Source organism: Botrytis cinerea, chromosome 10 (assembly GCF_000143535.2).
Source record: "Botrytis cinerea B05.10 chromosome 10, complete sequence".
Classification (NCBI taxonomy): Eukaryota; Fungi; Ascomycota; class Leotiomycetes; order Helotiales; family Sclerotiniaceae; genus Botrytis; species Botrytis cinerea.
In genome coordinates this window covers 2,322,016-2,337,774 of record NC_037319.1, presented here as the reverse complement: position 1 = coordinate 2,337,774, position 15,759 = coordinate 2,322,016, and the positions used below count along the sequence as shown (strand labels likewise).

Sequence of the window (15,759 nt, the reverse complement as noted above, 5' to 3'; positions counted from 1 at the left end):
TGGCGATTCAATAGATAGCTATTATTTACAATAATAGGATTGGGAATAGATAATAGTGATTGAATGAGTTCGAGCAATGTGGATGGAGATGCGAAAGGTGAAAGGTCAAGCAAAATGATGTAGAGATGAGGATATGAAGAGAAAAGGAAGAAGGTAAAACAGCCCCAAATCAAATCGAATAGTTCCTTGATGATTCTTTCTTTGATTTTTGTGTATTCTATATTTTATCACTCGCAGTAGTGATAACCCCTCATTTATTTTCATATTCATCTCCCCACCCGGGGAATAACATATCGCAAGTACGGACGTAATCCACGCCTTTGAAAATAAAAAGAACGTAAATAAAAAATCATCGTGAGTTGTTGTGAGCATCCCGCTCTACCTTACCTCATTTACCCACTCATTCAGTCATTCATCCATGATTCAAATTCCCCAGTGAAAGAGTTGAAATCCAAGAAATCTCGGGAGCGAATGGCAAACTACAATCATGAGTCCAGACAATTGATACAGAGAGCATGTAATGTACTACATTACATTACATCACATTACTTCCTGAACAAGGCAATAATCGACAAGACCAGAACTCAAACTCATACTCAAATTGACATCAAAGGCTCAGTCAGGATTACCTACTGCAACGGATGAGCAGTCAAGTCAAATTGCTCTACTCCGTAGCTGTCGTCATGCGAACCGCCATGTAGATGTGAGTAGGGTATGTGATTTATGTTCACTAATCAATATCCATTCGCATAAGCGCATTACCCACGCGTGAAAATCGTCGATTTTGTATTGAATGTCTGAATGCGTAAAATAGTGGGTATACACACGTATGCGTAGAATCCCTTTGTGCGTGTCATTTCCCGTGGCGCGAGAAATCAAAGTGGGGTTCAATCAAGTGCTGGGTAACATGACACGCCTTCCGAAACACTTGAAGAGAATTCGGAGAATTTCCAAAATGGCTTGTTGGCGTTCGGTAAATAGGAGCCGTATGTGCGTTTCGTATCAAAAATAAGTTGTTGCCGCAAAATGTAATGCGTGTGAATCGTTCAAACGAGACGATGTGTGAGGATTTTGGTAGAGTGAAAGGATCTTCAGCAAAACAAACAAACAAGTTTTCCTGTGCCAACTCCTCAAATCCACAATGCCATGCCATGTGGAAGAAGATAATTGGCATTGTCCTCGCTCGATTCCATCATGGCATGATGCCAATTTGTTGATCGTTGTATGAATTCGTTTCATCCTCTTCCATTTACTCCACGATCTAGAATCCAATCACAAACCCAATCCGATGGTTCGTCCACCGCCACTTCGGATGCGAATCATCGAGCTAATGGCACCTGCACCTACCCGGCTCGATGAATTAAGAACCATCGGAATACTCTTCCGAACCTTAAAAAAGGGAAATTAATTTTAATTATCTCCTTGAATATGGAGCTGTAGCTGTAGCACAGCGCATGCGTATCATTCCGATTCGGTTATCATACGATTCGGTTGCATTGAAACTGTGGACAATTCTTTGGAACTTCAGGCATGTAGGCCTGAAATCAATTTGGGGGCCATTTCTGCCAAAACTTAAATTGCATTTATGTATTGCACAGATAGTACGTTGCGTTACGAGATTGATATTGCAATATGAAACGACAAAATGAATGGAGAGATTAGATAACATTATGTCGTGAGATGAAAATTTTGGAAAATAATAAAAATTGCTCACAATGATGAGTTTGGCATTAAGAAGAATAAGGGTAGCGACATGAAAAGTGGAATAGGCAATGGGTATCCAGATGCGACACTTGGCATCGGAGGATTTCTCTCTTTGCTGTGATATGATACAATGTGCCTGATGTGTTCCATGTAATTGATGTGCTGGCTTAGGTCGTCCAATAATACACACAGCACATTAATATCTGTGAAATGTGATACAAGCAATAACGGCCACGACGTATCGAATCACTTTTTTTTATTTTTCGCCGAATTTTTTGCAGGCTTGTATTCGAATTTGCATATGAATGCATGGCAGATGTCAACTGGCGAGAACTATCTCCGTAAGTTCAGGGAAAAAAGGATTACTCCGGATGCAGTTCAACAACTCCGCATGTTGTATACTGTAGTACACAGATTCCCATCGCACTACGCACCTTTTCCCGTTCCTCGGTACCAAAGAAAAATTTGTCATGACTCAACGAAATCCCTACCGATCCCAACTAATTCTGAGGATCGGAGAATTTTGTTATTTTGTAGTCATGGGCGTCGCATTGTTAGTCTTTGGGTGCGGTATGTTGGTGGATGATGCCTTGACTTGATCGATTCCAGATATAGACATATTTGTTGCTAAAATTTAATCTCATCTGAATGTCCCCAAAGTTTCACAAGTTTAAATCATTGCCGAATATTTCAATGTAGAAGATTCCGACCATTTGGTAAACAAAGTCACATTCACGGAAGACCTCCGACTGCCGTGCTGAATGGTAGGAGTGTTCCTGGCAGGTATCATCCAATACACACCGTAGAAAGTGACGAGTCGGAAATAGTAACTCGTTTCGTCATAAATGATATGTCACGAAGAACCCCATGTTCTAACCCTCGACACATCCAACGTAATTCAGGACGACCTCCTAGTCTAATCTTCCAACGACAAGTTGTAGAGCACAATAAATTGCGTTATCAGAACTATTCAAACAAAATGATCTATAATAGAGTTTCGAGTACGACGACAGTTTGCGGACATAAATTCGTTAATCTGCATTTGTGTGACGATCCCTAAGGCCCGGACTGTGCCTAGTTGTCAAGGAAATCTCGACGTACAAGAGTCAGATGATTTGGCGTCGACTTGCAGGCTGCATGAAGGGTCTGTCGCTCACACAAACCATACGAGTTTCTTATTCTGCACGGATACTTGCAGAACTTGTGAGATCATTGGATTGAAACTGAGGAGCATTGATCCCTGGTCTTTATGGAGCTCTCAACAGTTAGAAACCTAGAGAAAATTGATTCGGATATCCTTCCCAGTACAATCTTTGTGCTTTTCGCTGGGTGGTAGCCCTGTCAAATCGATAGCCTGGCGCGAGGATTTCTTGTTTCTGGCCAAGCAAAATTCAATGTATCCTCATCACTTACCGGCGATTTGCTGGATTCAGATCGAAGGTAGAATACCAATGCATGATTGATGAGTACCGTTGATGATAGCTATGGCTCAGAATGTTTATCATGCTGTGTTGCGTGTCCATCGTAAGGTTGTGCCCATATAGAACACGATCGTTCCTAGTTTAGGACGTTCCATTTGACAAAATTGCAGCTGCACTTTTGAATACCTGCAGACGCAGATATCCAAGCACATCGACCGTCGATATTTGAGGATGTGGACAACCGCAACATCATAAGATAAGGCCATCCTTTCCTTTGCCAGAGAATCGATGAACAGCATATCAAGTTTCGGACCAGGTCTTAACTCCGTCCCCAAACATTATATATTGACCACTTCCACTGAACTAAAGTCGGGCCTCATCAATCCAAACAAGTTTGTTATTTCAAGATATATATCAGCCTCACATCTATCAATCATCAATCAATCAAAAGATTACTCTTGATCAACTTCAGTCAAGATGCCTTGCCATCCAATCCCGTTCGAGATCATCATCCAAGGAGAGATGAACACGCTCCCTTCCATCGAATCGATGCCGATGCCCTTTGATCAAATTTCAGGATCCTTAGGTACAACCCAGATTCCCGGCGTAAGGAATTGCCTCTGATACCACTGCGATTGATATATACTGACAGAGGCCAGATGCCTGGCGTCAGGTGTCCGACCTGTCTTGCCAAAGGTGAAGAAGTGTGGGTTATTCCAGGAAGAGCCTGCGGCGCTTGTGGTACCGGCTGTTGAATAATGAGGTATATGCATCGCATCACTTCTAGACGAGTTGAACTTTTACTAAATTTGTCTCCAGATTGACATTGGAGTGTGACAGTATTCAGACACACGACCAGAGTGAAGGATAAATCGGGATCTGAGTAGGGCTGAAGGTTGGCCGTGGCTCGGTTGAAGCAAAATCATATGGAAATAGATTGTACTGGAAAGGATGACTGAGGAAAGTCATGCTTTGTCGCTGGATTGGAATGGGATAAAAAAAACTCGCTTTTTATGATTTAGCATGAATAAAAAACTTTGCGGTTTCAAAACTACCTCGATAATTATGACACTGCCCTGTGATGTGCCTTGAGCTTTTCTATGTCCTTTCTAAGCATTATGAGGTGAATGTCAAGAAATTTCAGAAGGCCCAAAGAACGAGATTGTCGATTTTCAACACCTGGAAACCAGTATTCGGCATGGCCTTGGCCACTGCTATAGAGTCGTGAACGTCTCACGGTCGTCCAAACCAAAGAAGTTTGGCATGAGGGAATACGAAAAGAAAGTAAAAGGATTTAAAGGTATTTTCAGTCAAAGATCCTTATATGAATAAGTGTCGATAGTTGAAAGAATTCTTGCGAAAAGGATTTCGACCCGTGAGATACAACGATAGAAACCCGAGACGTGGCCATCGTCGCGAATTTAACATCGAGTAGAGCAGAAGGTTAGTTACTTGATTGGTATAAGTCGGTGCGGTGACACCTGCCAAATGCGCCTATGTAGCATTTGGACGTTGGATTATGATATATCATAAGTGAACACTTTCGCCAGTTGATTGGAGGCCAGTGAAACGAGTGGAAACCGAATTGATTGAGAATATATATGCTAGTCGGATATGGACTCCTCGCCGGAATTCTGAGCTACTTGAACATCCTAAAAGTACGCGTGTCGTTTGAAATGCGGTCAACATTTGCACGACCGCCCGAAAGTCTATTTTGGTAAAGCCTCAAGGCATGCTCCAAGGAATACATTCCCAATCAGAGCATTAAGCATGGACGTCACCCAAGAGAAGGAGACTTAGGTAGATTGTAGTTGTGCAATTTGAGAAGTTCTGAAAGCCCAGGATACCCAATTGATAGAACCGTCTTGAAGCATGATGTGAAGAACCATAAAGATATCAAAACAAGAAATCATCAAGTGACCAAAATCTTGATGCGAGGAAGCCCAGCCACAATGCCTGCGCGGGTCTTCGGTCAAACAATTTTCCGACCCCCACCAAGCAAGTTCTCTTGCTTGTGCATATATATGCAAGTATGGATATCCAGGTGACTTGCGTTGAAAAGGTTCTTGGTCATAAGATGTTATTATTTTGATGAAGGGACTGCAGCTCACAGGGCTAGGGTGTATGTTGCCTCAAGAGCAACATAATAGATCAAATGAATGCCGGCTCGGCTGGGTTCGAACCAGTCTACCAACCTAGGTATCATTCGATATACCTAGTATTTCATAATTTGGGCTTCCAAATTTTCTTGCAAGCTAGCTGTAGTCCTCTACCCATGAGATTTCTACTCAGATTTATTTATAGCAATACAGAAGTGTGAAAATTTGAATTCTCAGCTCCACGCTATACAGATATTACTGTCTGCAGGAAGGCAACGACCATTTCCATTTTCAGTCGCAATAACACAGTCCAATACGACATGCTTCGAAGTTCGTGCGTGGTTGTTTGCAAACCAAATGTGTCACGCAATGACGATTGGGCGTTTACACAAGTGCTCTAAATAGTTGTGTACAACTTGAGGTTGATTTTATTACGAAATTGGTTGCATGTGTGCATTTCAAAGCGCAACTATAGACGTGTATTACAACAAAATTTCACAGATTATCTTACTAAAAATCATGGATCCTTGATGCCTCGAGTAAGAACTTCGGGATAGACTTATGACCAAGCCTTACATTGAAAAGACTATCTTAGAGTTATTAATTTATCTTCATCCGAGCATTTACTTATTCAAGTTGGGCGGGGGGGTTTTTCGGGTGCATAATAGCCGTGTTCAGTTGCACCGCTTGCTTGTTGTTGTGGAAAGTCTGACGAAGAATTTGGAGAGTAGGCCGGGGGGTTTTGAGTATAATCTTGTTGAGGTGGTGGTCCTGGAGGAGGAGGGGGATAGTAAGAATCATTGCCCTGAGTATATCCTGGGTACTGCTGCTGCTGGAATCCGTGCAATTGCTGCTGAGCAGCATAACCCTCAGCTGTGTTTGGGTTCCCAAACTTTTTCTTCTCGTCCTCACTAGCCTCTCCAGAATGTACAATCTCCACATCCGCCGGTGCTGGCTTATCGTAAACTTGCTGCAAGACTGACTGGTTTAAGTTTGGTCTTCCTTCTGCATCCTTTACAACCTCCATCAACAGCTCAGCGGTTGGCGGAAGAGATGGAACATTTCCTTGTAAAATCTGTGCTACCGGTAACTTTTCCCCGTAGTATCTTGCATTTTCATCGTTGCGCTCGATGATTATGGTTCCATCAACCTGTGCTCCTGCATACAGACCTCTACTCTTCATATAGGAGAACAATGGCTTCCTACTTTTCAACAGCTCACTTTCTAAAATGGCACCACTTCCAACAGGGCCGGCCACGACGGATATCTCGCCACCGAGAGAGACACGTAATTTACTGAATGCCTCAAGAGCCTTGCGGTCATTGATAACAATGACACAGTCATAGATATCAATTCCGGCCATAAATCCTACACCAAGAGTGTGGACGAGAATTCCGGATGGGGGTGACCATTGTCCATTCTCGTTCTTCGCAATTAAAACGCCAGATCCACCCGCGCCGGATACCCACAATCCAGACCGCATGGTGGTGTAAATTGCGAGACCGACACAGTTCTTGATAACCTTTTGGGGGATCTTAACAAGAACTTTCGGTGGCTTGCTGGGTCCATCTTGAACCTTCTTCTTAGTCTCTGAGTCTTGTGATGCATCTTTCTGTTGCTCCGCCATAAATCCATCCTCTGTCGAATTGTTAGTGAGTGTTTGCTGTCAACCGTGGATCAAGCAGACTTACTACAGAATGATTTTAGGATTCGGGCAGCCTTTTCGCATTCTTTTTCCATGCCAGTTGGCCAGAAGGCCTCAGATCCAATCTTATTCGTGAGCTTGTTAACTGGTCCTCCCAATTTCTCAAACGCAGCCCATCCTTTGTCAAAAGCCGCTTTGCCGCCAAGCTTGGTCTTCGACCAAGCTGATGGTTTAGCTGCATTATTTGATGGTTCAGTCATGATTTTACTTCGTAATATGCTTATTTATTTGTTACTGTCGCTGCAAAGTTGTGTTACTATTGATGTCAGGTATTTTGTAAGAAGGATGTTGAGTACGTAGTCAAGGGTGGTAGAAGGTGGGGTTATTTGAGGGGTAAAATCGAAATGCAATTCTGACTATGACTGTGTGCGTGTGTGTGTGTGAATGAACAAGATTGATCAAGACAGCGAGCACGAGTGAATGTTTATATATATCCTGATGAGAATATTGAGTGGTGACTCGTGATCTACCAGTGGATTGTATAGATTGTGGCTTTGCAGTGGATTGCATCATTGGTGACGACCTCAGGAGGCACAGCCATTATTGAAGCAACGGCTGCTATTATAGTTTTCCGTGGCCTACCTTACGAACACACCTATCACTACACAGGAATCTGAGAGGAAACATGAAAAGCCTGTTTTGAAATCGAGAAAGGCTTCGCACGCAAGCAGTAAACGAGGGGTTTCTCTGCCAGCGTAAAAAAAACAAGTTTAAATCGAGTTCATTTGCAATGTGTCCGTCTGCTCGATTGAGAGCATGTTTGGTTTATAAAGAACAAATCAAAGCCTTCAAATTATATACCCAAGTACTTCATATTCTTCCCAGGCGTGGATCATTTCGACTCTCCGGAGAGGCTTGTTTGGCGATGCCTGCGTAGGATGAATTTGGTGGGCGGTGAACTAACCTTACCTGTATCAGGTAAGCTTACTCTGCTATCTGCTGAGCTTCACCATTATCATTTCTTTAGCCCAGTGAGGACAACCTTCAACAATCTGAAGGAAGCTCTTCAAACCTTTACCTTTACCTTTACCTTTACCTTATCATACAATGATTCTTTAATCGAGCTGTGAACCCCGTTGCAAAGGAAGCTTGTGCATGTGGAACTCCTCGATTCGAACGAGAAAACTTCGCGGTCATTTCAATTCCTCGACAACGGTTGAGATACAACTAGAGTTAAAGCATTAACAAAGTCTGGCCCTTATAGCCACTAGGACCCCTTGATATGATATACGCAATCAACTGCGAAGTTGATACCACATTCCTCTACATGCGACACGATCAAATGAGAAGCCCACTGCTGCGATGTGCTCGAACACTCATGACGATATCTTTCAATATACACTTCAAATATTACAAATGGCGGTTGGAAGCGACGGCTCTTTGATGTTTTACCTGGACCATCTAAATATCACTCGATAAGCCCAGAGTATCTAGACACATCTTGCAAATCTCATAGTGATCTGTTCGTCTGTATGATCAGAGGAACGATGGTCGTTTCGAAAGATTAGAGAGAATAGTCATGAATGTGCAAAGTGCAGGAGCCTCCCGAGCTACAAGCAGAATCTTCCCAAAATCTGGTTGAACGTATGCTAAAACCTCCACACTGGTATGTTGGAAAGATCATCTGAATGTATTGTTTAGTTTCATCACGAGTTTCCACGAATTCCATGTAACGTAGTCGGCTGCAAGTCTACGGTCCGACAAGCAAGACATCGAAAGTTTGCCATTTCTAAGTAGCCATATCGGATTTTTGGAATCCTCTTGGTCAGTGCTATTGAGGTGGGCATGCATGGTGAAATGGTAGCCATCTTGTCCCTAGATAAGTTTCGCTCGTGCGCATTAACTACTATCTCCCTGTATCCAGGCCGCACGCGAGATGGCCGGATACTGTCTTCCCTCCTAAGCTGTATGCAATTCGATGCAAGATTACATGTTTCATATTTTGCGACGACTTTCGTCGCCTTGTTTATCTGTTTGGTGGCAGCACATGCAACCCGCTCAAAAGCTATGTCTTGCATTGGAGCAGATTTCGGTCTATGGCCTTGCAAATACAACTCTGTATGGAGTTCACAAGCACAGCATCATTTGCTCTCTTATGGGACTCACATGATACTTTTTCCAAAGCTTATCATATTGGTTTTAGCCTCCCAATCCGGCTGATACTTCTACACACCATCTCTCCAGCCCGCTCCTCTATATTTTTATCTTTCGTGGCCCGTTATCTCTATTTTCTATTGTTTCTGGGTGTTTGCCGGGTCTTTACTGCATGATATAAATCACGAGTGTGCGATTTTCTGGACCCTTGCGCAAAGATAAGCACCATCACATGCCATTTGCAGCAGACTTTCATGGCTTATCGACAACACACCACATAATTTTTATTTGCTGTCGGCCGATAAGAACTCTAGTGTGACATTAGGAGATGGATTTGCTAGAAGAAAAGAAGACGCTTCCCCCGGGAAAGGTTTAGTATAAATCAACATTCTGTCAAACACCTGTTGTCTCGACAATCATATCACATCAGTAAACTCTCACATTTGCTACCGTCTAGTCGCAACCACGGATCTCTTCTTTCCATTCCAAGACCACGAATTCATTATGCTTCATTTACCATACCCATTCCCGGTTGCTACTCGGAATATGGAATACAAACCTCTCCCAGAAAACTCTACCACAGAGAAGTCCGAGTCCTCCAATACCATGGTAAGGTTTCCCCTTACTTAACCGGCATCTACCACTCGCTAATCACTCCATATACAGCAGCCACCCGACACGGTCGATATCGAGAAAAATGCCGAAATTTCGTCGTCTGGATATGGCACAATCCCACCATATACAAACAAAGAAGGCGTGTTGAGAGCCCCACAGAAACAAGATGGCCGAGGTGTTTGGATCAATTTTGTGCAGAGCCTGGTGGCTGTTGGGATGTTCACTGCTATGGCGGTGACTCTAGTCCTAGTGATTTTGTAGATGGTTGGATTCTTCGCTTAAGCTTTTGGTAGATGACGGATTTAGAATGGCGATACGATTCAGCATTGCTAGTGTGTTTAGGAGCAAGGTAGCATCGGGTTTCTGGACTGGAGCTGGGATTTTCGTCGCATGTTTTGCAGTGTGGTCGAGCATGCGTTACGAATAATGACTCTAGATACCTTTTGAGATTTGGAATAAACAGTTTGATACCCTTTACCACATGTTTTTTCACCTGGCTTTCGCCGTAGTCTTCACCAACAGCCTATACCCAAGGTCAAAGCTGGCATTGGACTCTTCAATCAATTATATATGCCAACCCATTCTCCAGAATTTCACTAGCCACCTATTTACCACTATAACAGTATCACTCTCCTACAGCCCCCTATATTCCACGTATTTCTGATACAGCAGCTTCATTTCTTCGCCGTTTACCCTTCTCAACTGTTTTCCGTTTACTAAATTCAGCATTTTTCACAAATTTACGGTTTCTTATGTCCTCGCCAAGTTGAGGTACTTGGTACACACCTCTCACACAAAGTTTCGTATCTAATTCCCCAAGAGCATGTTTTTGTCCCTGTACTACTCCATGAGACCTCTATTCCTGATTAGTTATTGCTGGAAGACTGGAATTTTTCCGATTTATTATGTGATTTTGACTGAATATAAAACGATTTGCTGGATTTTTAAATGGGTACAACATATCAGTTGTCTCGAGTATGTAATGAATGGCCTATGGTCGTCTGAAGGGGTCTTGGGATAAGAGTGCTTCTCCACCCCTCACTCTCTCCGTCCATTCACATACTCTCTGCTTCTCTACTCTCTGCTTCTCTACTCTCTGCTTCTCTACTCTCTGCTTCTCTACTCTCTGCTTCTCTACTCTCTGCTTCTCTACTCTCTGCTTCTCTACAACTCTCTTAATTTTATCAATAAACGAAAAGAGTCAACTTTTAGTTTCTAAATATTCAATGCTTAAACCCTTCATGTTCCTCTCTACATTTCAGGTTTCCCATACCATAGGGTGTTAAACAAATCTAAAATTATCGAAAGTAAATCAAAAGGGGATAAGATCACCCGGCTACCGAGTTCTCACTACCGATGCCTCTAGGTACATATTTCTTTAGCGACACAGCCCTTTAACCATCCCTGAATCTGGAATGACATACAAGGATTAACACTTGAACTACTTTGCGTTTTTCGATTTTATTGCCCTCCGTTCTTATAAGCCCCTACCTACAAATTGCAATAGGAAAGACAAGACAAGATAGGATAAGAAGATTGATCTAGCTATATGGCGTTCGATGTATCATACCACCCTTGCCTGCTGACACTTGATGCGCCCTCACGAAATTCCCAATTGGGAAGACGCGCTCACAGGGCCCCTGGACCATAATCTAATTGCACGACTTGATTTGCTCACACTTTTGCTCACGTAAGAAGCTTATTTGTTTCCCTAAAGTTTACATCGTACAAACCCTCATTTTTGATACAACTCTCTCTAAATACGGCCTTCAAGACTATTTAAGTGCTTTTTAGCTGTTTTCAAGTATCGTAAATGAGGCTTGGCGCTGAATCTTCAACCCCACATGGCAAACTGCATTTGTAGATCCTTCTCAATTGAGCAATACTATACTCAGACATCCCACGAATTGATTATCTGATAAGAGGTTCACAAAACTAGGTAAAATTTGAATGGAAATTTTGATATGTGTCTTTCAAGTAGCTTGGCACTGGTCAGCTGTGGCGGCGCAGTCATGTCAGCACAATTCAATGTTAATCTAACACATTCCCCGCCATTTACGTGAATCGGCTGAAGATATATTCTCTCCCGTCTCATGTATTTGTATTTTATTTCCTCTAGAGATAGCTTTTCATTTTTTCTGTAGTCCTCAATTTAGCCGTCTCTATGTCTTTCCATTTGCTCCACTCGTTCACCCTCTTCCCTAATCTCCCTCTTGAACTCCAACACCAGATCTGGTTCTACACTCTACCCGGTCCGCGCCTGCTCCGCATAGACTACTCTCCTATCCTCTCTACCGGCCAATATGCCACCACCAAGTCCCTCGATCTCTATACGACTTTTCCTAGGTCCTATGGTCGCCAATTACCCATAATACTGCGTATCAACAAAGCATCTCGTGAATACGCCCTCACACAGCTTGTCGAGCGATTCAACTGTTATTGGAATCTAAAAATAGATATACCTTATATTCATGCTAGAGAATATAGAAAATCTGAAGCCAGATTCACGGTGCAGTATTTAGCGGAAAATGAAGGTCTGGAAGGATTCGAGAACTTGGCGCTTGATGTGGACTTGCTAAATGGAGGGGATAGCTCTGAAGTGTAAGCTCTCTTTTCTCCCACTTCATTTGGCCATTTCTGATGATCAAATGTAGCATATTAGCTGTTCGTAGCTGTCCTAAACTCTCGAATCTCTTCTTGGCCTATCCGTCGATAGGCATCTGGGACAATCCAGAAGGTCCTGATAATTTGAACCCTTGGGATATAGGATCGCTATCAGGAAGTAAAGCCGGAACAGTTTTGGGGAAAACTACTATGGCAAGACTTTCGGGAGATGTCATGGGGTATGTGAAAGAGACTGATCGAGTGAAGCTTGAGAATCTGGAAGGAAGAGTGGATAAAATAAAGATTATCATGATGATTTGGTCATCGATGGTTGAAAGCTGGACACCGTGAAATGGAAAATGGAATTATGAAAGATTGGATGAATTGTGATATCGGTTCACTTGAATCACATCATCCCATAGAGCGGCGGTTAATTTGATTGAAGTCTAACTTGGGTACCAGAGCGACAAAAAATCCTTGGGGTCAGACATAATAATTATATGAGAGGAAGTTTTCTGTTGAGACTTCAAAATTTAACTTAGCTTCAATTCAACCAGTCTCTGCGTTCATCACACTCTTCTCCACTCCCACTCGAATAAGCACTAGCTTTTTCCAACTTCTTGAATATCTCATCCACTCTAACGTCACTAGGCAAAAGCTCCTGGTTCAATCCTTCTTGAGCCATAAACTCTCCATTAATATGTCTTCTTCATAGCCTCGCTCTTCCCCATACGTCTATCCCAAGCCAAAACCTTCGGGAACTCGCTCAACGGAGTCTCGCCCTGTGGATACTTCACAATATATGGTGTGATCACATTCCACATTTTGAATACTAAATAGATGAACGTGATCCGCGTAGCATTAGCCATAGATAGACTGAACTGATTGAGAATTGATTACTACTACTATATAGACAAATTGACATTCATCAAAATATTGTTGTTCTCAAACACTAGATCTCGCTGCAGAAAATGTGTTTCATCATTCTTGAACGGTTGCAATGCGGCATCTTCAGTGACTAAAAGTATCTTCTATGAACGTATACGGGTCAAACCACGGTTCCTGAATTCGACGATGAACGTAAATAAATAGAACAGAGGACCCCCGAGTATTTACGGTTGTCTAATGGAGCAGTAGCACAAAGCTCGCGACTACATAGAAGCTTTCATAATGCACATCCTCTTCAGGGTTGTGTTCTAGTTCATGAAAAAAGCCTATCAACATATCCCCAATATAAGCATCAAAAATAACGCAACCACCAATCGAGATGAACAACTTCGTTCCTCTCTATCGGGCAGATATGACCATTTCAGCAAGTCAAAATCAAGAATCGCAGAGTCATGAATGGAAATTCGAGATGGCTCCAACACCCATTGCAATCAACACTGAGGCATCCACGAACCTTTCAAATGCACGACTAGATTTCAATGCACTGAAAGATCTCGACATACAAATAAAATTTCACACACAGCCCGATTCAATAGGACAAATAGAGGTGGTCGGGAAAATTGAGCAATCCTCACAGAAAAAGACCTGGGAGCAGCTCCATGCCCTCATTTTTGATGTCGCCAATGCATCTCTCTTCATCACCGATCGTTCAGTAGTAGAAAGTAGACCTCCCAACCTCTTCTTGATTTAGCGAGTGACTAATCAATTCAGGAAACTACACACGTATTCCTCTCCCTCGCGCCTTTCCCTACATCAAAGATTATATCTACTATCGCATGACGCGTGCCAAGAGTGACCCTCTCAATTCCCAGTACATGGCATATGCATTAATAGACCGTCTTGGCATCAGAGAACAAAGATTGAGAGGAGAGATTAAGGAGGCATGGGTTTTAAATGATCCCAAAGGAAGGCGGTTCGAGACGGTCAGTAAATGGAAATTTTGGGCTACAACAGCAAAACTGGAGATGCGTGTTCGTAAGGGACAGGCACAGTTTCCCGCGTATCAACACTGGTTCCGTTGAGTTGAATCTTTAGAAATGGATCTAAGCGAATGCAATAATTGCTTGCTGCAGGTATTCCAAAAACTGTGGTGCTTGGGTTGCTTTCAATGAAGAGAATGCACTATTTTATGATCATATATGCAGTCGATCTGAATTTGAACTAAATATTAGAATTATGCTAATCAGTCATCTGATGTCTGAACAATGCTTCTGAACTCGACAATAAAAACAAGTACATGAAAATGGTGTGAGCTCAGTCAAAAGTACAGGATGACTGTGATGGCTTTTGAGTCCACTGTTCTGTCCGGCTATTGGTTGGACTTTTGTAGGTCGACCAGTATCAATGCTAAGTGTGAGAGCGACACTGCCTTTGATATGCATTTGTTCGACCTCTGCAAAAAAAATTGAGGTAGGGCTGTTATGACCATATCCTCCATTTACAAAACGTTCGTCAAGTAGTTGAAATGGTCTGAAATATGTTGGCGCTGCAGTAGTTGCTCGGGCGACTTAGAAATTTAGAGAAGGGGGGCCGGGATTGAGCTCCTCAGAGTAGTTGAATTATGGTTTAAGATGTTGCTATGTTCGAAAAAGATAAGGGGCGTTGTCGGAGTTGCTTTCTCGGACCGCTAAAACAATTCTGTAATATGTTAGCAAGAACTGTGCACTTCTTGACTTTTTGCTGTTGGCGATGGATCCTTGACCTTATTGAAATGGCAGTGGATGAAAACTTGACTTGACCAGTTGGTCTTGACTCTGCTCAAAAGAATTACAGAGTACCACAAGGTGTTGGATGATAAGTAAACTGGATAGACCACGCACACCTCTGCCATCTACGAACCTAACTAGCTTTACCTGCAAATTTCAAACCGGAAACTTATAATAAATATACTTAATATAAGAGAAATAAAAAAGGCTGTTTAAGGAAAAACGATGAAACTATATGAAAATCACTTTAGATATTATTAATACAAACAGACATAAAAGGATTCCTGATAAAGATATATTGGAAGTATTGACGCTATGATTTAATTGGTATTAGTATCAATCCATGAAGTGGTTATCTCAATAAATACAACCTTATTCTAGCTCTCTGGACAGTCAACAATCTAATGAACTATACCCCTCGATTCAACTAATTCATTTCCCACTGCCACATTCTCATTCAGATAACGAGATAACTAGCAAAAGATCTAATCACGCGGAACTAATACTCCATCAGTACTTGATAGTGCCCACATGACTCAGATAGCGATGAGAAAGGAAAAGAGACAAACGAGAAAACGGAGAGTACGGAAAGGAGAATGGGAAAAGGGGCAGAGAGTCATAAAATGTAGAAGAGAAGTTGAACATGAATTTCCATGACGACTACACCTGGAGTCCGGAAAGAAAGAGCTCGTCTTGACATAAAGCGAGAGGAATAAACAAAGACGAGGAAGAGAGGAAAAGTAAAAATCGTCTCTCGTTTCGCGACAACTGTCCATTTTTTGTATCGAGGTACCTCACTCCTCAAATGCCAACGAAGAGTACTGACTCTATAATCATCGAATTTCAACTTTCAGAAGTCTGTA

General features: G+C 42.4%; 4 protein-coding genes across 4 annotated transcripts; 3 read left to right on the top strand and 1 right to left on the bottom strand.

The window, feature by feature from the left end:
- Positions 1-5,582: 5,582 nt before the first annotated feature.
- Positions 5,583-7,400, bottom strand: BCIN_10g06070 (hypothetical protein). Its single transcript, XM_001545930.2, has 2 exons — positions 6,916-7,400; positions 5,583-6,862 (listed from the first exon to the last, which is right to left on the bottom strand). Exons 1-2 carry the CDS (start codon positions 7,127-7,129, stop codon positions 5,856-5,858), a joined length of 1,221 nt encoding a protein of 406 aa, XP_001545980.1. The 5' UTR covers positions 7,130-7,400; the 3' UTR covers positions 5,583-5,855.
- Positions 7,401-9,139: 1,739 nt separating this feature from the next.
- Positions 9,140-10,118, top strand: BCIN_10g06060 (hypothetical protein). Its single transcript, XM_001545928.2, has 2 exons — positions 9,140-9,632; positions 9,690-10,118. Exons 1-2 carry the CDS (start codon positions 9,528-9,530, stop codon positions 9,897-9,899), a joined length of 315 nt encoding a protein of 104 aa, XP_001545978.2. The 5' UTR covers positions 9,140-9,527; the 3' UTR covers positions 9,900-10,118.
- A 1,570-nt stretch (positions 10,119-11,688) lies between these two features.
- BCIN_10g06050 (hypothetical protein) lies at positions 11,689-12,816 on the top strand. The gene is made up of 2 exons (XM_001545926.2): positions 11,689-12,239; positions 12,293-12,816. Exons 1-2 carry the CDS (start codon positions 11,803-11,805, stop codon positions 12,591-12,593), a joined length of 738 nt encoding a protein of 245 aa, XP_001545976.1. The 5' UTR covers positions 11,689-11,802; the 3' UTR covers positions 12,594-12,816.
- Positions 12,817-13,599: 783 nt separating this feature from the next.
- On the top strand, positions 13,600-14,212 carry BCIN_10g06040 (hypothetical protein; the record flags this gene model as incomplete). The annotated part of the gene is made up of 2 exons (XM_001545924.1): positions 13,600-13,852; positions 13,902-14,212. The coding sequence occupies 2 exons, from the start codon at positions 13,600-13,602 to the stop codon at positions 14,210-14,212; spliced, it is 564 nt and encodes a 187-aa protein (XP_001545974.1).
- Positions 14,213-15,759: the final 1,547 nt, after the last annotated feature.

Bases quoted from the DNA above. Each gene is read 5' to 3' on its own strand.
- BCIN_10g06050 (XM_001545926.2), top strand. From the start codon at position 11,803: ATGTCTTTCCATTTGCTCCACTCGTTCACCCTCTTCCCTAATCTCCCT. The intron at 12,240-12,292 runs GTAAGCTCTCTT...GATCAAATGTAG, and splicing joins GGAGGGGATAGCTCTGAAGT to CATATTAGCTGTTCGTAGCT.
- BCIN_10g06070 (XM_001545930.2), bottom strand. From the start codon at position 7,129: ATGACTGAACCATCAAATAATGCAGCTAAACCATCAGCTTGGTCGAAG. The intron at 6,863-6,915 runs GTAAGTCTGCTT...ACAATTCGACAG, and splicing joins AATCCTAAAATCATTCTGTA to AGGATGGATTTATGGCGGAG.
- BCIN_10g06060 (XM_001545928.2), top strand. From the start codon at position 9,528: ATGCTTCATTTACCATACCCATTCCCGGTTGCTACTCGGAATATGGAA. The intron at 9,633-9,689 runs GTAAGGTTTCCC...CTCCATATACAG, and splicing joins CCGAGTCCTCCAATACCATG to CAGCCACCCGACACGGTCGA.